The sequence below is a fragment of the Anser brachyrhynchus genome (assembly GCF_964034855.1).
Source record: "Anser brachyrhynchus genome assembly, chromosome: 3".
Taxonomy (NCBI): Eukaryota; Metazoa; Chordata; class Aves; order Anseriformes; family Anatidae; genus Anser; species Anser brachyrhynchus.
The window spans coordinates 81,017,597-81,042,049 of NC_137696.1; the positions used below are offsets into that span (position 1 = coordinate 81,017,597).

General features: G+C 39.0%; 2 protein-coding genes across 12 annotated transcripts in view; one reads left to right on the forward strand and one right to left on the reverse strand.

Moving 5' to 3' along the window:
• The window catches only part of GRIK2 (glutamate ionotropic receptor kainate type subunit 2), a 407,268-nt gene that overhangs the window by 323,604 nt on the left and 59,211 nt on the right, over positions 1–24,453 (reverse strand). The window lies entirely within an intron of this gene.
• Positions 257–24,453, forward strand: part of LOC308192568 (uncharacterized protein) — a 36,866-nt gene continuing 12,669 nt past the window's right edge. The window contains exon 1 of the mRNA XM_080586288.1: positions 257–2,247. Coding sequence (XP_080442414.1) covers positions 1,666–2,247 — 582 coding nt within the window. The 5' untranslated portion in view covers positions 257–1,665. The remainder of the gene's footprint in view (positions 2,248–24,453) is intronic.

Genomic DNA, 24,453 nt, shown 5'->3' on the forward strand with positions numbered 1-24,453 from the left:
TGGACATTATTTGCTATATTTGAATTAGGAAACATATTACGTTTGAGCTGTCGCTGAACTGCTGTTATGGAAATCCAACACACTGATCTTTTGAAGATGAACTAATCTCCAAGCATGATTGGAGATTTAAAAAATAAAGAAAACAAACAAAAATTTGAATATAAAATTTCACTGTAAAGTGATACCTATGATCATTTTTATTAAAACTGTAACAAACACTATGTCATATACAATAATTGCCATAAAGTAACAAGTATTTAGGAACTACAGATACGTGGAAATGTTTGAAAATCATCTGTAGTCTTTATTGATTAGAAATGTTTCTAGCAGTCACAATGTGGAACCAAAACAGCAGGTGTCTTCAAAAAATATGTATATCCACCAAAAATATGGTGAAATTGGAGACAGTTAAAACTGTACCTCTTACAGACACACTTAAGCTAATTTTAAATTAATTTGGATTCCATTAGCATGGTAGTCATGGAGCTCAAAGAACTCCCTGGAAACTTGACTAACTTAGATGACTAATCAATCTACACTGATTATTTGCATCCAAATTTACAATCTTTAGGTTGTCACAGCTTTGACTGTGGTATATACATGCCATGGCAGCAGTGCAATGAGCAGAAAACAAGGTAAGATGTGATAACATCTATTAAACATGGAACTAATTTTTTAAAACAGAATTTAATTATAAATACAGATACCACTGATTTTCACTAAGAAAAATAATCGTCCTTCTGGGCCTCTGCTTAGCAAATCAACAACCCAGGAAAGATAAAATATTTTCAGGACAGCATTCTTTTATGGTTTGTTGTTTTTTTGTTGTTGTTGTTTGATTGATTGTTTGTTGTACTCTGATTTTCCATCATAATCAAAGAGCTCTTAGAAAACACAATCTCCATCTCTCATGTAATTAAACTGGCTCAAAATTGAACTACATAAAATGGTCTCAGTTTGCAAGTGAAGGGCACTGTCACTTACACTATACGTTAAGAAAGAGCTCCTCCCAACCCCAAGTTGTATTTTACAACTCAATAGAAATGAACAACACTTTTCTAAAATAAATAAATAAATAAAAATCATTGAATGTTATTTTTTGTGCAAAACTTAATAATTCAAAAACAGCAACAAATAATTCAAAATTTTATTTGAAAATAATGTCAAAAGTACTCAAATATTCTAATAAAATTTCAAGCTATGTCTGTTTTGAATGTTATTTTAATTTATTTTTAGGATAACTAGATATAACTTTAAAATTGTATATACAGGAATTTAAAAAGAAGTGTACAACTTTGCCGAGAGCCACTTGCCGAGGCGACCGGCTCCGGGGCAGACGCGTGCTGCAGCGGAGCATGGGATCGGGACAGGCAGGGCTATTTTTTCGGCCATCGAGCCTACGTGAGGGAGCCGCCAGGCACCGGCAGCCCTCGTGAGGGAGGCTGACGAGGCGTAGGCGGAGCCAGCAGCGTCAGCGACAGCTCCTCCCCCCGGCCGTTCAAAGGCAGCCCTTAGGGAGCGCGAGCGACCAGGAGCGCGGCGAACAGGGAGTGACGCGGCAGTGAGCGCGGGCAGGGCGGGCAGGGCGGGCAGGAAGGGCGGAGCGCTCACACCCGCCCATAGGGACAACTCCTCTAACGGCACTCTCCCGTCAGCTGGGCTGCGATGGTCTCCACCAGGCACGGTGCTTTCTCTAGGAAGTCAGTACACACCCAGACCGACTGCCCGTCCAAACATGCGGCAGTTCAGGTCTCCGGATGCGGGGAGTGTCTGAGCCTCTTGCTGCCATCGGCGGGAGGCAGAGAGACTGCTCGCGTGAGGTGCGAGCAGGTGGACGACCTGGTCCGCATGGTGGCGGAACTCAAGGAGGAGGTGCAGAGGTTGAGGGATATCAGGGAGTGCGAGCGGGAGATAGACTGGTGGAGCGACTCCCTGCAGGACCGGAGGGAGAGGGACCAGGGTGAGACGCTCCAAAGGGGGGTGGACCCCCTGCCCTGTCGCCATCGGGCAGAGGGAGGGGACCTGCGAGTTGAGGAGGAATGGAGACAGGTCCCTGCTCGACCTCGCAGGAGATGCCCTCCCCTTCCGGCGCCGCCTTCCCAGGTGCCCTTGAACAATAGGTTTGAGGCCCTGGAGCTGGAGAGACCGGTGGGTGAGGATGAGGTAGGAAGCCTACCCAGGAGGATGCCTGAGGTGAGGAAGTTGACTCCACGGCTCAGGACTGCCTCCACCAAGAAAGAAAGAAGGGTGATTGTTGTGGGTGACTCCCTCCTCAGGGGAACTGAGGGCCCTATTTGTCGGCCTGACCCCACACATAGGGAAGTCTGCTGCCTCCCTGGGGCCAGGGTCAGAGACATTACCAGGAAGCTTCCAAACCTGGTTCGCCCCTCTGACTATTACCCGCTTTTGATAGTCCAGGCTGGCAGTGACGATGTTGAAAAGAGAAGCCTCAAGGCTATCAAACAGGACTATAGGGGGCTGGGACGATTGGTGGAGGGAGTGGGAGTGCAGGTGGTGTTTTCATCTATCCCTACAGGGGAAGGGAGAGGCACGGAGAGGACACGGAAAGCTCATGTGGTTAATAGGTGGCTTAGAGGCTGGTGCCAGCACAGAAATTTTGGGTTTTTTCACCATGGGGAACTTTACTCGGCACCTGGCCTGATGGCCCCAGACGGGTCCCTATCTCCAAGGGGAAAACGGATCCTAGGCCAGGAGCTGGCGGGGCTCATAGAGAGCGCTTTAAACTAGGTAAGAAGGGGGACGGGGCTCAAACAAGGCTTGTTGGAGCTGTGCCGGGGGAAACAATGGCTAGGCCGGGGAAGAAGGCGATGGCCCAGCTGAAGTGCATCTACACTAATGCACGCAGCATGGGTAACAAACAGGAGGAGCTGGAAGCCATCGTGCAGCAGGCAGGCTACGACTTGGTTGCCATCACGGAGACGTGGTGGGACCGCTCCCACGACTGGAGTGCTGCAATGCCTGGCTATCGGCTCTTCAGGAGGGACAGGCAGCACAGAGGGGGTGGTGGCGTGGCTCTCTACATTAGAGAATCTTTCGATGTTGTGGAACTCCAGGCTGGGAATGATAAGGTTGAATCCCTGTGGGTTAGGATCCGCAGGAAGGCCGGCAAGGCTAGCATCCTGGTCGGGGTCTGTTATAGACCGCCGAACCAGGATGAGGAGACGGATGAGGAGTTTTATAGGCAACTGACAGAAGTTGCAAAATCGTCGGCGCTTGTCCTCGTGGGGGACTTCAACTTCCCGGACATATCCTGGAAACACAACACGGCACAGAGAAAGTAGTCTAGGAGGTTTCTGGAGAGCGTGGGAGATAGCTTTCTGACGCAGCTGGTCAGTGAACCTACCAGGGGTGGTGCACCGCTAGACCTTCTCTTCACAAACAGAGAAGGACTGGTGGGAGATGTGGTGGTCGGACACTGTCTTGGGCAGAGTGACCACGAAATGGTAGAGTTCTCTATTCTTGGCGAGGCCAGGAAGGGGACCAGTAAAACTGCTGTATTGGACTTCCGGAGGGCTGACTTTGAGCTGCTCAGGACGCTGGTTGGCCGAGTCCCTTGGGAGGCGGTTCTGAAGGGCAGAGGAGTCCAGGAAGGCTGGGCGCTCCTCAAGAAGGAAATTGTGATGGCACAGGAGCGGTCCGTCCCCACGTGCCCAAAGACAAGCCGGCGTGGAAGAAGACCGGCCTGGCTCAACAGAGAGTTGCGGCTTGTGCTTAGCAGAAAAAAGAGAGTTTATAATCTTTGGAAAAAAGGGCGGGCCACTGAGGAGGACTACAAGGATGTAGCGAGGCTGTGCAGGGAGAAAATTAGAAAGGCCAAAGCTCATCTGGAGCTCAACCTGGCTACTGCCGTTAAAGACAACAAAAAATCCTTTTACAAATATATCAACGCGAAACGGAGGACTAAGGAGAATCTCCATCCTTTACTGGATGCGAGGAGAAACCTAGTTACTAAGGATGAGGAAAAGGCTGAGGTGCTTAATGCCGCCTTTGCCTCAGTCTTTAGCGGCAATACCGGTTGTTCTCTGGATACCCAGTGCCTTGAGCTGGTGGAAGGGGAGGGGGAGCAGGATGTGGCCTTCGCTATCCATGAGGAAATGGTTGGCGACCTGCTACAGCACTTGGATGTACGCAAGTCGATGGGGCCGGATGGGATGCACCCGAGGGTACTGAAAGAACTCGCGGAGGAGCTGGCCGAGCCGCTTTCCATCATTTATTGGCAGTCCTGGCTATCAGGGGAGGTCCCAGTCGACTGGCAGCTAGCCAATGTGACGCCCATCTATAAGAAGGGCCGGAGGGCAGACCCAGGGAACTATAGGCCTGTCAGTTTGACCTCAGTGCCAGGAAAGCTCATGGAGCAGATTATCTTGAGGGTCATCACGCGGCACTTGCAGGGCAAGCAGGCGATCAGGCCCAGTCAGCATGGGTTTATGAAAGGCAGGTCCTGCTTGACAAACCTGATCTCCTTCTATGACCAAGTGACGCGCTTGGTGGATGAGGGAAAGGCTGTGGATGTGGTTTACCTTGACCTCAGTAAGGCTTTTGACACAGTTCCCCACAACATTCTCCTCAAGAAACTGGCTGCTCGGGGCTTGGACTGGCATACGCTTCGCTGGGTTAGAAACTGGCTGGATAGCCGGGCCCAGAGAGTTGTGGTGAATGGAGTCAAATCTGGTTGGAGGCCGGTCACTAGTGGTGTCCCCCAGGGCTCGGTACTGGGGCCGGCCCTCTTTAATATCTTTATCGATGATCTGGATGAGGGCGTCCAGTGCACCCTCAGTAAGTTTGCAGATGACACCAAGCTAAGTGCATGTGTTGATCTGCTCGAGGGCAGGAAGGCTCTGCAGGAGGATCTGGATAGGCTGGAGCGATGGGCTGAGGTCAACTGTATGAAGTTCAACAAGGCCAAGTGCCAGGTCCTGCACCTGGGGCGCAACAACCCCAAGCAGAGCTACAGGCTGGGAGATGAGTGGCTGGAAAGCTGCCTGGCTGAGAAGGACCTGGGAGTATTGGTCGGCTGAATATGAGCCAGCAGTATGCCCAGGTGGCCAAGAAGGCCAACAGCATCCTGGCCTGTATAAGAAGCAGTGTGGCCAGCAGGTCTAGGGAAGTGATTGTGCCCCTGTACTCGGCTCTGGTGAGGCTGCACCTTGAGTACTGTGTTCAGTTTTGGATCCCTCGCTACAGGAAGGACATGGACGTGCTTGAGCGAGTCCAGAGAAGGGCGACCAAGCTGGTGAGGGGTCTGGAGAACAAGTCTTACGAGGAGCGGCTGAGGGAGCTGAGCTTGTTCAGCCTGGAGAAGAGGAGGCTCAGGGGCGACCTTATCACTCTCTACAGTTACCTTAAAGGAGGCTGTAGAGAGGTGGGGGTTGGTCTGTTCTCCTATGTGCCTGGTGACAGGACGAGGGGGAATGGGTGAAAGTTGCGACAGGGGAGTTTTAGGTGGGATGTTAGGAAGTACTTCTTTACCGAAAGGGTTATTAAGCATTGGAACGGGCTGCCCAGGGAGGTGGTGGAGTCACCATCCCTGGAGGTCTTTAAAAGACGTTTAGATGTAGAGCTTAGCGATATGGTTTAGTGGAGTACTTAGTGTTAGGTCGAAGGTTGGACTCGATGATCTTGAGGTCTCTTCCAACCTAGAAATCTGTGATACTGTGATACTGTGAACTTTGAAAACAATAATATGATTTCAAACAGAAGATTAAAATAATTTAAGAGAGTAAAAACCAGGATGAACTCAAAAAAAAAAAAGAAAAACATTTTCATATGTACCTGAATTTGCTCAGCTATGAATAAAACAGATTGCATAACTCATCTTTTCTCAATGTTAAATTTTGAAAAGAAATATTTTAGAGTGTAATCACACACAAGGTTTTATGATTCACTTTGCCATCTTGAGCACCTGTGCCATTTGAGAGGGTAAAACATACAGTTTAAATCAACATTAAAGAAATAGGGTTTTCTGAACATTTTCACAAAACAGCTCCATCAAAAACTGCAAGCATATCAGTTTACCACTTTCATGTCCATACTAATCGCTTTAAATTCTATAAGTGTTGAATCTCAGAAAAACAAACTAACCCTCAGTACACTGCCCAGTTTTGTTCCTCTCTTCATTTCATAAATAGAGGGAGAAAGTATGTGTGAGAAACATCAAGAAACTATATGTAACAACCAAAAATTACTGTTTAGCTCACGTCTATTCAGATCACACACAATCTCTTATGGTAGATGCATCAGAAGATTTAAGCTGGTCTTGGCAAGATTTTAGTTCATTGCAAACATTCTCTTTTACTCATATAGCAATCCCAAAATAATGAAAATCCGTATCTAATCTGAGATCTTCAACAATCATTTAAGATCTAATCAACAGTCTTTCTCTTTCTTTACTATTCCTACATCCCACCATGCATTTCATAAAGAACAGATTATCTATATCCACATCTATGCAAAGGAAAGTGTTTCTCAGGCTGCATATCTGAAAATATTTCCAGAGGAGCAATATCAACAGCAACACAGAAGTCAGTTAATAGACTGACAGCTGCTAAAAACTGTTGAGGAAGACTTCAAAACTGCCCTTTGCAGCAATTACATGTTGAGAAAAGGTGAATTTTACTGCCCTTACTAAGGTTTTGACCTAGATCTGCCACAGATGAAACTTTGCATTCATATAGCACCTGCCATCTTCCATCCCTAAGGATTTCAGAGCACTTTTCAATAAGGTAGAACTGCTGGAATTGGCATTCAGGAAGGCATTTTAAGAATTATTCTCCAAGTGAAACCTTTGACACTAAGCAGACTTATTTTGTTTTCAAAACTACTAGGTAAGAGTTGGAAAATGAAAAACAGTTCTCCAAGGAAGATTCTAAAAATAAAACAGCCACAGAAGCTCAATAAATCCATAATTACTTCTTTTAATAGTCAGCCTGTTACCCTATAAATTGCAGTAAGAATTCCATTCAATGTTAGGATATTTATTTATAAACACTTATGTTTTAAAATCCCACTATTTCCAACAAAAGCTGTAAAAGCATAGCTGCAATCAATTAATTTTAACCTATGTAAGGAAAAACTGTGTTTCAGAGCTACATGCTTAGAATAGTGTGAATCTAACTTTACAGATCATCTTTGAATTATACAGTCTATAACACCTATTAGTATGTGATCATGTGCCATGTCTCTGAATGTTGGCAAACTTTGTACATTCCAGTATTGGCATGGAGGCTCTCCCAATGTGAAGAACATAACAGACTGTGCACTTGCTTGGGAAATGAAGCCCACAGTAACCCAAGAAGAGGCTGACAATGTCTCTTCCAGCCTAGATAATTCTGTGATTCTGTGAATGCTACACACGACCAAAGATATTCTGTGTCCATATTTCTCAACAGACAAGATAACTTCCAATGTTTTTTATCCCACAAGAACTTGTAAGACACCCATTATAACCTATCTAGCACTTGCTCTGTCACAGGGCTATGCAGGAGATGTTTCCTTTTCTAACAACTTCCTTAAAAAGCACAAATGGTGGTGAAGGAATGCGAGCAAGAAGCTTGGCATATAGGTCAAGTACTTTCCACCTTGGTCTGCAGTGGCCAGCTACTGTATCTGCCAGATCGCGTTTGGTCCTCCAAAATGCCTTCATGGAACCAGTCGCCCTTGTATGTGTCAGAGTCCAGAACCCCTAGAGGCATGTGGACTCTAACATGCCCATGGAAAGGATGATTTCCTTTCCTTTCAGACAGGTGACAGTCTGGACCCAGTGTCAATACTGCTCACCAGCATCCAGAGTGACAGCACAGACCAGAGAGAAGTGGAGGAGACAAAATCCTCCTTGGGATGTATATCTTCTATCTTCCAAAAGCAAGTAGAATTTTATATTAAAATTTTATGAAATCATTCACAGGGCAGAAAATGAGATTAATACCAACAAGTGCAGATGTCCTTGTCCTTCAACACTAACAGTAACCACATGGACTTTAGCCGTGCAAGAAAATTTAAGTTAAATCTTTCCCCATACCAGCAGCTTACATCATCCTCAACCACTACATCAACAGCCTCTCCTATCCATTTGAACTTCAGGTAAAGACCTACATCTGCCTGGTGTTCCAGTAGCTTGTCTGTGAAAAAAAAAAAAAAAAATCAAAACTCAAATACATAAAATAGTTGCTTTCCAACACTCAAGTTTCTGGACCAGAAAGCCTGAGTTTCTTCTGGGGTTGTTTATGAAAGGCTGCTTTTTAGACACACCTATGCAGAATGCAATGAAAACCTTTGCTAGACTCACTGATAGTTACAACCAACTCAGTTGATTCTAGGCCTTTTCTTAGGTTCAAAGCACCTGCCTGCACAGAGCATGAAAACCCTTTTGTACACAAAGACTGTTACACTTCTGTGTGTGTGTGTTTGTCCTCCTTGTGCAGGAGGAGACAGGCACATACTACAGACATGACAACATGCAAAATCTTCCTGTGGTGACAGGCTTGCACAGAATGTCTTTGTAGGGCAATGTGTAGATCTTACTAGCATAGCAGCATGCTTAGTCTGGGAAAAACAGGGCAGGGTTTCTGACCTGCACATCAGAGTATCTGAATACAAATCCCATGCAGAAAAGTCAGAATGAAGATACAATGCAAGTCTGTGGTGCTTTATGCAATGTAAGTTAACAGCTTCAGATGTTCCAGATAAATACACCAATGTGCATGACTATCCCATCTGCACAGTGTTGATTTGGTCTTTATAGATGTTGAAGTTTTACATTATTCAGAAAAAGTTTAGTATAATCCTTAGCATTCTGCTTCAACATATGATATCAACTGCAATAACTTCCCAAAGCCTCATACCAATCAAGGTGACAAATTCTTTGCCCATATATATGCACACAGAGAATACAAACTTATTTTTAGAAGACCTTCCCCTTCATGAAACTGCTGAAATGAGCAGTTAGAATAGAACTAACAACAAAATTGATTCAGCCAGGCAACTATTCCCATTCCTGCACTGTCAGTTATTTTTTGATAAAGTATTCAGCATCAATTAATGCTTTATTTTTGAGGTAACTTTTTCCCCTAAGTATCCAGCCTTTAAACTCCCGAATCAGGGAAGTTACTTTGGGTTTACACAGGTATGACTGAGGGCCTCTAGTCATTTCTTTCACTCAGTGAGCTTTAAAACAGACCTTTTGATATAAATTGGGTCAATAAACATGACAAATCTGGAAAATCCTCTGTAGAAATGACTAGAAGTAGTAGGTGTGCATCAGCTGTCAGCAACTGGTGTTGCCTATAGGCAAAAGGGATTCAATTGGAAAACAGTCTTAGCAATAAAATTAAAGTCCATGAGGAAATTTATAACAATTCCAAAACCATTGATTGTACTGAAAAACTTAAAAGCTGAAAAACAGCTTAAATCACAAGCAAGATCCTTGTACCTTGCTAAAACAATGGTGAGTGTTTTTGTTTTTTCCTTTTGCAAGAGCAAGAAGGAGCACAACTTGAAAAAAGTGCTGAGTTTAATTTTATTGTGATTTAGATGGTATTTTTTCTAAATTAAGTTTCCACACATTTATCGACACCGAATGGACATCCAGCTGAACTGACAAAGCCTAATACAGGAATCGGTATCAAGTAGTTTATTGTTAATGTATCTGGCACGTTATTCTATGGGACAATACCATTTGTGTCTGATGGCATTGATGTAATTAGTTAGTAATCAGGATCCCTGCCAACTGCTTGACACAAGTTAGGGTCAGAGCCAACAAGCTGTGGGTACATGTTTAATCATCTGCATGTCAACATATTTTTGCCCTCAGGTAGATGTGCAGAATGTCAGCTCCTTCATAATTTATGAATGAATAGATAGATGAGTAGATAAAGGAGAGAAGAAAGGATTTGATTACCAAAAATTATTTTCCAATATTTGAAAATAATGACTACTACAGTAATCTTCTCTCAAAACTTCATCAAGGTCACAACTTCATTGGCTAGAAGATGTATCAAGAAATTTTATTTCAGCCTTTGAAGAATGTAAAATTTTAAGGGGAAACCAGCAGCTAAATTTTTTTTACAGAATTATATTTTTATGCCACTTTGCTACAAATAGGTCTAAATTCCTTTGATATTAAACTCACCATAACAGTTAGAGCTGGATTCCCGTCTTGCAGTGTCAGAGGGCAACAGTGTGCCCCAGAACTTCTGCTTCCTAATCTTTATTCTTCTGGTCTCTCTACACTAGCAAAAAAAAAAATGAAAAATACTACCTTTGCAAATTATATAACTTGTTTTCCCTGATGTCATCATAACAGCTAAGTTAATCAGACATGGGCTTTTTTTTTTTTTTTTCTGCTGTTCCTCCTTATTGATTTTGTCAAGTTTTCAGAGAGGAATGTGAATGTAAAAAATTACACTTAATAAAAATTTTAAACTATATAGAGGAGGTAGAGAGATGTAATGATCACAACAGCAAAAGATCCAAGCCAGTTTCCATCTCTAAGGCACTTTCTGCCTTTATAACACACAGAAGTGTCAATTAAACATTGCAATACATCAACACTGACAATTCTCTCCAAATACAATTAAGCAAGCACTTGCAATAGCATGTTTTAAACTTTGTCAACATGTTTGTCTTTATAACAGGGCACACTTTGATCCACAGTGTCATTCAATATTCCTGGCTTCCTGGATCAGAAGGTGTAACAAGAACCAATGTCTGCTGTGATTGTTCCATACTACTTTATGAAGTGACACAAGCATCCCAAGGTTACTTTTAGGAAGATGCAAATCTACTTTCTCTATTTCATGAAGAGTAGTATATATTTTTTCCACATTATATTTGATGAACAAACATTGTTTAATTTTAACTATTTCTTGTCTAGCTAAAGAAAGGCTTTCCAAATGACCTGGAGCTGAAAATATACACTGGCTTGAAAGTTTGCTTATATACTATTCATTTAATATCATATGCAATTTTTGAATCAGGGGGAGAGGGAGAAGAAGAGTCCATGTTCATTTCTAAATAAAGTAATATTTTCTTTTTTTTTTTTTTTAAACCACAAAATGTGTGCAAATGTAATCAACTTTCATTACTCCCTTACAAGCTGACTGTATAATCTTAGTTCAGGGTCTCGTGATTTATCTTTTTAAAGACCCTGGAAAGCAAAACAGAAATGAAAACTACAAATAGGCAGATTTCTTAGAAATTCTTTATAAAGACTTTTTATACTTTATGAAAGTCTGAAGAGATTCATAGCTGTAGATTGTAAGAGAAGCATTAAGAGTATAGTAAAGACAGTATAAGTAGAATTATTTTTTTCATTGTTATGAGAAGTTTCATTGTTATTACTGAAGAGAATTTCAAACCAATTTTATCAATTATAACAGTTTTTAGGAGAATAAATAAAAGAATGTAATATGGATAGATTGTACTATGTGACAATCTGCATCTGAAGTTCTGACAAAAAAAAGCATGCTTTAAATAACTGTTATGTTTAATAGCTGTTTAAGGGCTCCTGGATTAGGTCCCTTCTCCTTCACCATTGAATTTTAAAATTTTAATTTCCTAGCCCTCCCTTATCAGTGTTTACCTGTCACATTACCTTTCTGAGATTTGCCTTGCATGGATGTAGGTAGAGTAATTAAACAAACATGATTATTACACTAAGATGTATATTTCTTCTGCTATAGCTGAAATTATTTAGCTTGTCATCCTTTGGACTTAAAGGGGGAAAAAAAAGTCTGGCCTGAGGAACAGTCAAAGGTAAATAAACAATACTCTGTGCAAAGAGGTGATACTCAACTAAAGACAATATTTTTTTTTTTAATATATTTGTCAGACTCATGCATATCCTTTTACTGCCCTTCTTCACTTTAACATTTTTCCCTTTTCTCCTAGCTATAGGAGGCACAATTTTTAATTACAATATTTAGTTTGTAAACTAAGCATTAAGAGAAATGTGAATATGACTACCTCAGTGCAGATTCTCAATTGTAATTTAACCAGCTAAGCAACCAAGTTTAAAACTCTCAAATTTAGCATATATTTTGGTTCTCTTGGATTGCTAATACTGTGTCTAGGTGGATATTCAGATGCACAACACAATACTCCCATTAAGAAAAATGGATTACAGAATACGAAAAATTGAGATCAATATTTGCAAAGATGCTTTTTCCACCTTGATAACATCCACTCATAATGAAGAATTTATTCCAAATATCTAAATTAAATTCTTAAGATTCTTAAAAATTCTTAATCTTTTAGATTAAAACCATTACACGTAGTCCTATCACTCCACTCCATGACAAAGAGTCTCTCCTCTGCTTTCCTATAGGCCCCCTTTAGGTACTGGAAAGCCACTATAATGTCTCCCTAGAGCCTTCTCTTCTCCAGGCTGAATGACCCCAACTCCCTCAGCCTCTCTCCATAGGAGAGGTTCTCCAAACCTTTGATCACCCTTGTGGCTGTCCTCTGGACATGTTCTAATACAGCCATGTGCTTGGGGTCCCAGAGCTGAATGCAGCACTCCAGGTGGAGTCACACAGGAGCAGAGTAGAGGGAAAGAATCACCTCCCTCTGGTCATGCTTCTTTTGATGCAGACCAGGATACAGTTGGCTTTCTAGGCAGCAAGAACACATTGCCAGCTCATGTTGAGCTTCTCATCAACTAAGGACCCTCAGGTCCTTCTCCTCAAAAATGCTCTCCATCCATTCTCCACCCAGCCTGTATTTGTGCCTGGGACCTTACACTTGGCCTTATTGATTTATGGCTGTTTGCTTTACAGAATGGGGAGGCAAGAGGGAAACTCGAAATGGTAACTGGAGTTTTGTACTTTATACTCGTACAAAATCTTCCTTGAGAAATATTCTTGAAGTGGTTTGGATAGCAATTAATAAATAGTGAATGGCTGTAAACAAAGTTAATAGTAAATGCCAGTATATTGACTAGGAGTTTCTGACATGTCACAGTGATTTGTAATATGTATCACTATTTTGTATTATAAGAGAGAGCATTAGAAAAATTTGGTGCTTAACAGTCAATTACACCCTCCTCATGATAAAATAAAGCAGCATCAGTAGTGATGCCATATGAGATCCTAATTTAGTGTCAAATAATCCTTACAAGGATTTCGGAGGAATGTGACAAAATACCTCCCTCCCCTCCCCTCCACCCCCCCCAAAAAAAAAAAAAAGATAACAGGAAGACATAGGAAGAAAAAGTAGTGAAAAATAGAATTACATTTACAAAAAGAACAGCAAATCTAGACGTTGCCCATACTAATAGAAACTTTCCTGCACAGCCTTATAGGAAAAAGGGTAGAGTTTGATTGATACATTGGATACACAAAATCAGATTTCACACATTTTATGAAATGTGCAGGGAGAATAATTCTAACCTTGCAGGAAGTTAGATTGGATGACTGCCCTTCTCTCATATTGTTCAGTTCTATTCATGCCCACTAATTGAAGCTTTTCCCCGAGTGGTAAGGTCTGGATTCAAAGCTGACTCAAGAGTATAACAGCATACCCACTAAGCAAAGATTGTTAGAATTTCCTAGTTTTAACCTACTTTCAGTATCAGAAAGACTCTTGTAACAAGATTGTTAAAATACCTAATCATTATGTGCCCAGCCCTTTTTCACTGTTTGCTATATCATTTTTGTATTGTATCTTGTTTTAACAACAATTATTGTTATACACTAACGAAAAACAGTTCATAATGAAGAGATCAGCTGCAATATTCAGTGTACCTATAAGACAATCTCAAATATTAGCTTTAACAGAAAAAAAAATGATCTAAAGAACCAATCCTGGATTGCTGTAAAAAGTAACAATGCTTTTTTACTACCATTGTAAGGTACAAAACGCATTCCAATCTTAGTGTCAAGTAGACTCAAAAAGTAAGATTTTACTTGCCCCCTTTGAAATTCTTTGCTAATTGAGAAGACACTCAAGAGAAAAGAAACTTCCATTTTCTGGAAAAAAAAAACAAGTCATAAAAGTCCACATTTTTAAAAATTTACCACTTAAAAAAGGAAAAAAAATCATACCCTTATCAGTTTATCTGCTACTTCAGTAAGAAGTTGTAAACAATTGCAATTTTCACATAATCATAGCTTGGAAATTTCTCCTATGTGTTCCCTTTTGTACTTGTATTTTACCACTTATCAGATTACAAATTGGTCTCCTGCAAAGAAAAAATATTCCAAAAACAACAAGAAAAATTTGGAAGTTTTATTTTTATGATAAAAAGCCTCCTAATCCAGTATTCCCTTTTACATCCTTTTGGGATTCTTTGAACTTAAGATATTTTTCAAGTATTTTGTGGTATATTTAACAAAATTGAATATATTGCTTGAAAATTCTAGTGTTTAGTCTCTTTTTTTTTTTTTTTTTTGGAAAGTCAGGAAACAACTACTTTCCCCCACCACCTAGTTTAGAAATTTTCTTACAGCTGATGGCACGCTTTACAATACTGAAAACTACGTAAGATGAATCACATGCTCCTGAATAGCAACTGTGTTTGCTTTATTTGATTTTGGTTGTTGCTGGGTTTGTGGGTGTGCTTTTTTTTTTTTTTGATGGTGGTAGTTCTGTTTTTTTGTTGCTGTTGTGTTGTTTTTTTTTCTCTCTAGAAACATGCTTACTCTACCTATCCACTTAGCATATTCCTTCTAACATACAAACACTGAGTAAGAGTAGTTCAGGGATGTCATCATTGGCTGAAATGAGTAAAAATCAAGACAAACTCTCCTATAGTTTTGTTTTCTAACTGTACAAGCAGTTTGGACAAAATTAGAAGATAGTGTTTTAAAAGCCAAGATCGCTGCCTCACTATGAAAGTTGCATTAAAATTACTGCTTTTTTATCTGATGCTTTCCTATCAAACGTTATAAATAACAAGTATACGATAAGGCTTCTGAGTCTGAAAATGCTTTCATGTCTAGAAATGATATAGACAAAAATAAACCAAATTAGTTGTTGCTTCCTATTTAGCATGTGAATTGAAAGCCAAACTACTTTGATCTGACAGGTAGGGACAAGGATGAAAACAAACTAGACCTATCCTTGAAGTGGGGATCATTCGAATTTCTATGATGTGGTTCCATGCTGCTCACACACTGAATATGTTTGATACATTTAATAGAACAAAATCAAAATTTTTATAATGCAATTCCTTCAGCAAGAAGGAAAAGGGAGTCAGTAAGGAAGCCTTCCTTGAAAAAAAAAATAAAATTGTACAAGAACAAAGACAACAATTTGAAAGGAAATGCTATGCTTCCAATTCGATAACATATCACATTGCTGAATTATGTACTGTGTTTAAAAATAAATAGTGCAGAGTAAGTTTTACTTGCTTACTGAAACTAAACGTTACACACAGTTGTGCCCATTTTGTGAGCTAAATGATCACAATGAAACACATTTTAAATCATAACCTGAGGGACTGAAAAATGTCACTTAACTAATAGAGATGATCTTTAACTGCAAGTCAAATGAAGCTTGTACGTTTTTAGTAGGTTCTTTTAGTAGGTTCTTTAAAATGCATTTGGCAGTTGTAGTCTAACAACTAGTCTTTAGTGATGTTTTAGTTTCATATAGTATTTGCATACTTTGTATTTAGGCAGTCACACACTGATTATACAGAGGTTGCTTCGTAATAGCAGTTCCAGCATCTCCCCCCATTCTCCCACCTTGTGAAATAATAATCTTATGTGTAAAAACCCTCCTATTACATCTTTTTTCCTGCCATCTGAACATCTCAGTTTCACTCAGCAGTTACAAAACATGATATATTTACGTAGCTCATCTAGCTTCTCTAGTATATTGCTTATGCAATGATTGTTCTTATGAATAAAATGCTACTTATCCTCAAACACGCTATACAAACAAGTCTATCTGCTGAATATTTGAAATTGTAATTGGCTAATTAGCTCTCCTATACATCCTCCAAGGAACATTCTTTTATACCAACCTTAGCAAGGATAGAAACATGGCCGGGAAGATCACCAGTATATCTATTGTCACCGGAAATATCCTTGCCAGATGGATTAACAATTAGCTGGCTTATGTCCTGACCTTAGACCATGTCACTCACTAATGAAAGTCTATCAGGAAAATAATTTTAAATCCAGGGCATATGGTACGTCATAACAATTGTCTACAACAGGTCCTGACAGCCATTTGAAAGAACAGTTGTTGCATGGGACTGGGGGCAACATGGACACCAGTCAACAGATATACTGAGAGAATGACAACAATCCATTTTGCTTAAGTTTAGTAATATAATCAGATTAGGTTTACATAAAGTCTTTTAGCATGAAAGATGCTTAAGTATTTTACAAGTGAAAGGTCTGCATAAGTCAAGGGACAGTACAATAATACCATAAAACTGCAGGGTGGCTGCAGCTAACAAAATTACGTTGCATGTTGCTTCTGGTCACGCGTGCTGTCAGCCCAAACTGTATCCAAGCAAGCATTTAGGCATCTTGAATATTCTGGGGAGAAGCCACCTGAAACACCTCCAGGGATGGGGCATGCACAACCTCTCTGGGCAACCTGTTCCAGAACCTCACCACACTCTGAGTGAAGAATTTCCTCCTAACCTCTAATCTAAATCTCCCCTCTTGGAGTTTAAAAACATTTGTATTTTCCAAATACAAATTTGATTATCACTGTAAGTACTATAAAAAGATAAATTAAACAATTTTCACAGACAGGTTACGTACAACCATGCAGTATTTTTTTGAACACAAAAATACTCAAGAATGATAATGACAGCAGTGCTGCTCCTTTTTTTTTTTTTTTTTTTTTAATATACAACCTTCCAAAGCAGTGCTAATCTCGGGGACTCATGCCACCCATTGCCATCTTTGGGAGGCAGAGCATTAAACATGCTCCCCAGCCGTCACAATTGTCATGCAACTGAGACAGGCCAAAAAAAAAAAAAAACACTACAAGTTCAGACACACTAGAACTAATGAAAGCTTTGCCTGGAATATGAACGATTTTCTACAGAAAGTTCCAAAAAATCTAAGTTGTATGTAAAAATGCCTGAAACAAGATACTGACCAGGTTAAACACAAGGCAGAAGTGACTCGAGAAAGGGTTGTCCTCTTGTCCTGTCATTATCTGACTGAGCCAGAAGTCACTCTCCATCTATTTTATAAGCCCCCTTTAAGTACTGAAAAGACGCAATGAGATCACTCTAGAACGTTCTCTCCTGTAGGCTGAACAGCCTCATCTTCTTTAGGCATCCTCAGCTCTCTCTGCCTTTCATCATAGGAGAGGTGCTCCAATGCTCTGATCAACCTAGTGGCCCTCCTCTGGACCCTCTCTAACACATCCACATCCTTCTTCCACCGGTGGCTCCAGACCTGGACACAGTACTCTAAGCAGGGCCTCACAAGGGCAGAGTAGAGGGGCACAATCCCCTCCCTTGACCTGCTGGCCACACCTCTGTCAATGCAGCCAAGGATGCAGTTGGCTTTCTGGGCTGGAAAAGTGCACTGCTGGCTTATATCAAGCTTTTTGTCCATCAGAACCCTCAAGTCCTTCTCTGCAGGGCTGCTTTCAATGAGTTCTTCTCCCAGTCTGTACTCATGTCTGAATCTGCCCCGACCAAGATGCAGCACCCTGCACTTGGACTTGTTGGACCTCATTAGGTTCACGTGGGCCCACTTCTCAAGCTTTTCCAGGTCCCTTTGGATGTCATTCCTTCCACCACTCAGCTTGGTGTCATCTGCAAACTTACTGAGGGTGCAAAGGTGGCAGCAAGAAGAGGCTGAGGTTTAGTTCTTGGCTTCATAGCTTTAACAATGCACAAGACTTGTTGCTTTTGTTTCTCAGTCAGTTCATGTTTTGAGAATTGTGTTTTACTTATATAGACTTAAATGTGTATTAGTTTCCTGTATTTTTAAATTACTCAGAAGTTTTATAGATCTTTTTAAGTTCTGAATGAGTGCTTAATATTAAAAGTGCTAACAAACACTATCCATATGAATACAACATCCAAAAATGCTGTTAAACTAGATTTTAATCACATTTTTGTACTCAACCCTTTCTGTCATAGCCCCTTTAATGATATACCAGTCTGAATGCCTGGACATCCGTTTATTCTTCATCTAAAAGGTGCTTCTTTGTATCCTATGCTAAAGCACAAATTAAGTACTGACCAAATGACAGTAGGTCAAATGACTGAAATAGCTTTCTAAATCTTTCATCTGAAATAACAACCAGGTCCATGTTACTGATGCTTTCATAATTTTATCATAGGCTTACAATATATGTATTTTTCTTCCATATAAGCTCCTGGGGAGATGTGGCCAAGGAAAATGTAATTGTTAATTATAAAAAAAAAAGTTCCCAATTCACTTGATGATTAAGAAAATCTTACTGATGTGGCTAGAGGTTACTCCCTTAACACCATAACACGGAAAAAAGAACACCCAAACCTGTTTTTTCTCTTTTTGAGAGTATTGAAAACACCTGCTTGACCAAAGATATCAGATACATTGCAGTTCAGAATTGTCCACATATCTTGTTCCTTCCTCATTCATATTAGCTAAATCTACTCAAAACTTACAAACAGAAGTGAAAATATGGAAGAAGACCAGTAGTGCCTGAAGGGCAACAGGGAAGAGTAAGAAAAGTCTGTGGAGCCCACACTGTCTGCTAAATAATTCACTATGCCACACAGGGCTAAAGTTTAAATCTCCAAGTCATAAAGTGGTTTCCAGACACATCCAAAGTGTCACAGAAACTGAGCAAACTGACATGTTCAAATACTTCAGGATATGCAAGAGCTAGGAAGCTATAGGTATATTTCCCCCTGAATTCAGCCTCTCAAAGCAGCATTTGTCAACAAAGCTCTTTATTTAATTGACATAAACAAATCATTGTTTGATGCCTTCTGATGGTAGACATGGTGTTCTTTATGATTATGCTCACAATAACTCATTTCTACAAGTTTAACGTTTTTATAAGTCAGTATTATAACAGGTTCCATAATAAACAGCATCTAAATTACATGTTTGGGTTTTATTTTTTAAATTAAAAATTGTAAAATAAAACTTATGAACAAGAAGCTATGACATAAGTGTTATAACACAGTGACCCTTCCAGTCACACTGGAAAATTTTACTGCAAAATTCAAAGCTGGGCTATTATACTAGTTGTTACATGTTAGGAACTATTAAATACAATAGCAAGTAGTAAGGCTTCTGCAGCTCCATTTCTCCAGGTGTTACCAGTTGCAAGGTTGAACATGTGTGTGTAATAGACTCACAAACACAGGTAGACAGCAGCGCACTTAAACAGCTGGCCATACAGAACAGCACAGAAACACTCAGCACTCACATGAACACAAACAGCACCAACAGTGACATGAAGTTAATGGAAGTTGTATTTGTTCAGCACCTGGAAAATTAAGGTCTCTTTGCTCACCAGGATTTAACTACCTAACTTTAAATAGATTTTATATATTTTTTTTAATATTTACTCCAAATAACAATGTTAATACACCTTTCTAGAGGATATTTAGATTATCCAGCTGCATACATTTACTCCAAGTTACATGAAATTATACCTCATTAATTTTAATAAAAGCATCCAATACTACTAAGGATTTTAAGACTACTAAGAAATTTAAGACATTTCTGTTAGAAACCTCTCTCTCTATTAGACAATCTAAGAGGCAATAATACCCAACATTCTGCATGTTTCATATTTCCTTAAAGTTTTTATACTAATCTTAGCTTTATATATTTGCTCCATGACAAGTCAACTTAGTATCCATGGCTAGAAGAAATTTTTTGTATTGGTGAAAAAATAAGCTAGAGAAATTTTGTTGGTAAAAAAAAGAAAAAAAGTAGGAAGTCATATTAGCAATCCCTAAACTTCTATCTTTATTTGGCTTTTTTTTGCCCCAACATTATTGATACTTTTATTTTTACTTTCTTTTTTTTTCCTGAAATAACATTAGCCAAATTACTTTTCCAAGGCTGAAAATATGAAGTGAATTGTATTTTGAGAATATATTTGTTCTCCACAACACTATTCCAATGATAATTTAGACCAGTTATCAGAACAAAAACTGGATGTCAGATACCCCATGTCCAATTTCATCTTTGCCACTGTCTTACATGTTTGATCTGCATCATTTTACCTGTGCTTTACTTCTTACCCTATACTTCATTTTCCTATGTACTTGGAGGCAGACAGCTTCTTATTCTGTGGTTGCCTAGCATAAAATGTTGCAAAGGCCTTAGCTGGCTCTGTAGGTTTAACCTTGTCAAAAATATGGAATAATCTTTCCCTAATCACCAGATTCAAACATCTGAAACTTGATACGCTATTCATTTATTTATGCTGTGCTCTGTAAGCTTACGAGGAATTTCCACATTCTCCTGACTTATCAGGTCACATCCACACATTTTACATGGAGCTACTTCTCTTTTTATACATACAAGATCTCAGTGTGTCCCCATGTTATACTGCTTACAAATGAGATTAGTAAGCCTTGTATATAATACAGTAAATTATAAAAGCACAAGCTTGGTGAAAGCTTGGTAAAATGTTTTCGTTGCAAAGGATTTTACTGCGCTCAGCAGAACACATCAGAAACTTTTTGTCTTATCATGTTAACCAACATGAAGCAATAGAAAAGTGTGCCTGTAGTAGGGTCATTTTTCATGTAATTACAAATTGAAGTACCCCTCTCTGAATATTGGCAATATAATTTGGAGAATCTGAATTATATTATAGATGGTCAGTGTTCCATACAATGAGAGTATAATACAATAAGCAACTTCTCTTAACAACAGAAGCTCACAAAATCAAAGTCTTAAGCAAACGTAAACAGAAGGAAAAAAATATTTTTTCTTAGTAAGTTATAATCTGTCAATGATAGATCTATTTTTCTAGACACCACAACAGTCACTTAGCTGCTGGACTGCAGTCTGAGTCCTCTGGCACCTAAGAATGCAATAAATTGTTTGGGAGAGAGAGAGCACAAATCGAAGTGGGCTAAGAATTAATAATTTGCTGCTGCCAGAAGGCATCTGGAGTCCTGTTCCTCCTTATTCATCTAGCCCAGTCTCTTCATCTAGGATCCCAAATCTTAAGTGCCAGTGTCTCTGGCACTTGTTTGGTTCTTCAGTGAGCCCATTTAATTCACTAATTATCAGAAAACCAACAAGATTAAAACTAAAACTGCTGGCTTGTCAAGCTGCATCAGCCCACTGGGAGCAGGGACAGGCAGGGTTCAGGATTAGCACAATGGAGAGGAGTTTACAAAGTTAGGAACTGAAGGTGGGGATATGAGGCTACCAAACTGCCAGAAACTATAATCTCAGACGAGCTAGTTGTGTCAAGTAAGTTCTTTGTGATTGCATCTCCTTAAAATAAAGGGCATCAGCTGCTCACTCTTCTATCTATAAGTGCACTACAAAGCAAACACAACACCAAACAGTGCCCTTGCGTGGTAACAGTTCCTTTGTCTGACACAGGGAAAATACAGGAAAGAAGCGATAGGAGCATATGTCTTCTATAAAAGAGTCACTAGATAAAATGTGCAGAAGTTCAAACAGGAGGATACTCAGGATTTTTTCCTCTATATTTTCCTATATAAATAATAAGAAAATTTTCCCTTATGTTTGTTCTGAACTGATTGCTTTGGTTATGAGTCTCTTTTTAAAAAAGCTGTAGCCTATCTTTCATGGTCAGTAAGTATTTTTCTCAGTTCTTCTGCAGTTTTACTTAAATATCAGTTTACCCTCCTCCTGGCTTTACCAAAACAAGCCAGAAAAAATTAGAGTTCTGTCAGTACCAGTGTGACTGAATATGGTTAAGTGATTTTAATGTCAACATTTTATATACTTACGCACATATACAAGGAGAGAGGGGTTTTATATATATATATTCATTTATAAATATTAACACACAAATTACTGTTCTGAAGAATCTCACTTCCTCATTTTTAGCTTTTAAAACTCTTGTGGTGGAAGGATAGTATCACACTTAGCTGTTTGTCTTGAAGAGTAAAAATCACTGTCCAAACATAACATTGTCATATCCCAAACTAACGAGCCTGTAAGAGACATTCCTAAAGAACTCTTGATAAGTTGAATTGGCAGGATGTTATCTTAGTGCTGTATATTACAGTCAGCCAATACAATAGCATTCAAAATTATATATAAAACCTAGAAAGTAAAATGGACCAAATCTTAGCACCTGAAGTGTATCCACTACAGGAGCCTAACCTGCTTAACTGAGGACATACATTCTTTGTTATGCGCATGACCTTTGAAAGGACATTGTTAGGTTAAAATTACTTTTGTTTCAAAAATCTTCACTGATTCCAAAGTTTGATTAATTTTTCATGCAAAGTAGCCTATTTCATTCTTTCCAAAGTGAGAGAAAGCTAGATTTATAACATGTTCCATTTTTTCATTTGACTGACTTTTCAGTTTCCTACTCAGCAAACTGCTTTATACCAATTATCATAGACTTACAATTTCATCAAAAGATTATGGTATGAAGCTTTAGCAAAATCTAACTGTGATCTCCAGAGAAAACTGCTCACCTTCTATTCTTTCAAAACCTTTGTCAAATTCCACTGAGACAGAGCTGTGCTGATAAAGAAATTACAGTAAAACTGAAAATGATAAAGCAACAGAAAAGACACATACTTTTGCCTTATGTATTAAAAGAAAGAAAAGAGGTTCACAGGTTAGGTTATATAAGCACAGTTGAGGTAAATCTTAGCAGATGGACTGGATTTAACTGATTTTAATGGTTCTCATCTGATTGATATCATGTGAAGGCCATACAATATATCAGCAATCAGAAAATTATGAGAAAGGAGAAGCTACTTTGAATTTGAAATTTCTTGACACCATTGATTTAGAGCTCTCGGAACACTATAGAAAAGCATACTTTTTCTTAAAAAAAAAAAAAAAGTTGTTAGAAAGACTTTCTCAGATATATATACTATATGCTGAAATGATGTGAAAGTGTGTTGTTCCAATTCACTCCACAGATATACACATCAGCTTTCTCTTCTGTTCCACAGAGATAAAAGCTTACAATATCAAGCATTAATTAAAAAAATATTTAACATCTGACATCTGTTTCTAGATTTATCCTGAAAGGGAATAAGCTGAATCCATCTCTTATCCTTTGAGAATTAAAAGAATTCTACTTTATTACATTCCCCTCCCCCCCCCCCCCCCCCCCCCCCAGGGGTAGTCTTTGTTTTCATTTTAAATAAATGAAAATAATAGACATTGTTTTAAAATTCAGAACACTTATCCCTGTGCCTTGGTCAAATCTCTGGAAGGTCTGTTTTGACAACTAAAGTCAAAACCACACAACGTCGCAACATCTCCTAGAATAACAAAAACACTCAGTCTTCTCATTCTTTCTCTGTTACATGTGTCAGACTATTATCTTAATGTTGACAAATCAGCTTTTTTTTTTCTGTATGAGCTAATAAAAGTGAAAAAAAAAAAAGGTCATCATATCACAGACTATAACAAATATGAAACCAAATGAATAAATACCAACATAGTAAATATTCTGTGCAATCCAAAAATCCACTTTGAAACAAAGTCTTCCTCTCTAAAAGCACCCCTACAGACCCATTTACCAAAATGTACAATTAATTGACTCATACGTACTAATATAATGAAAACCCAGAACACTGTTCTCAATCTTTAGAGACTGATTCTGAATTTAGGTTACATTTAATTAAAATACAAACAATATATAGAGTTCTCACTATTAAATAATGCAACAAATAATTTGTCAAAGAGAGTATGATAATTTAGAACTAAATGTATATTGCAGAAATTGAGATTGTGGTTCTTCCTCATTTCTATTGTTACAGTACATCTAAAAATGAAACAAAGTTAGCAGCAAGCAAAGATATAAAACTACCTTGCTAAAACAGAGGCGAAAAGCCAACTCTCATGATTTCCCTGGTGAGAAACTAACAAGACAGCAGAGATGGACCTCTACTACATAACACAAGTAATTGAAAGTGATTTATTTTTAGATCAAAGCTCCATTTTTTTATGAACTATAGCAGTGGTTGGGCTTTACTGGACAATCTTTCTTATTATTACACTTTTATATTTTTTCTACACAAAAGTGCTTGTTCAACCACTCTGGAAATATGGAGAAAATATTACAGTGGAGAAAAGTACAGTTATCCATTTTTAGGTCCCTTTGCAGAACAACAAGAGAATTTAGTATAAATAAGGCTCCTTAAAATCTTTACTTGTCTGCCAGAGAAGGATTAGAAAGTATAATCATATTCAGATTTTTAAGGTAAATGCCTTGACCTGCCTGAAATTAGGTTCTTGTTCAAGAAACAAGTTTATTTAACATCTGATTATATGCTGTATTCTAAGCCTATTTTGTGTTTATTTCAACTCCTTA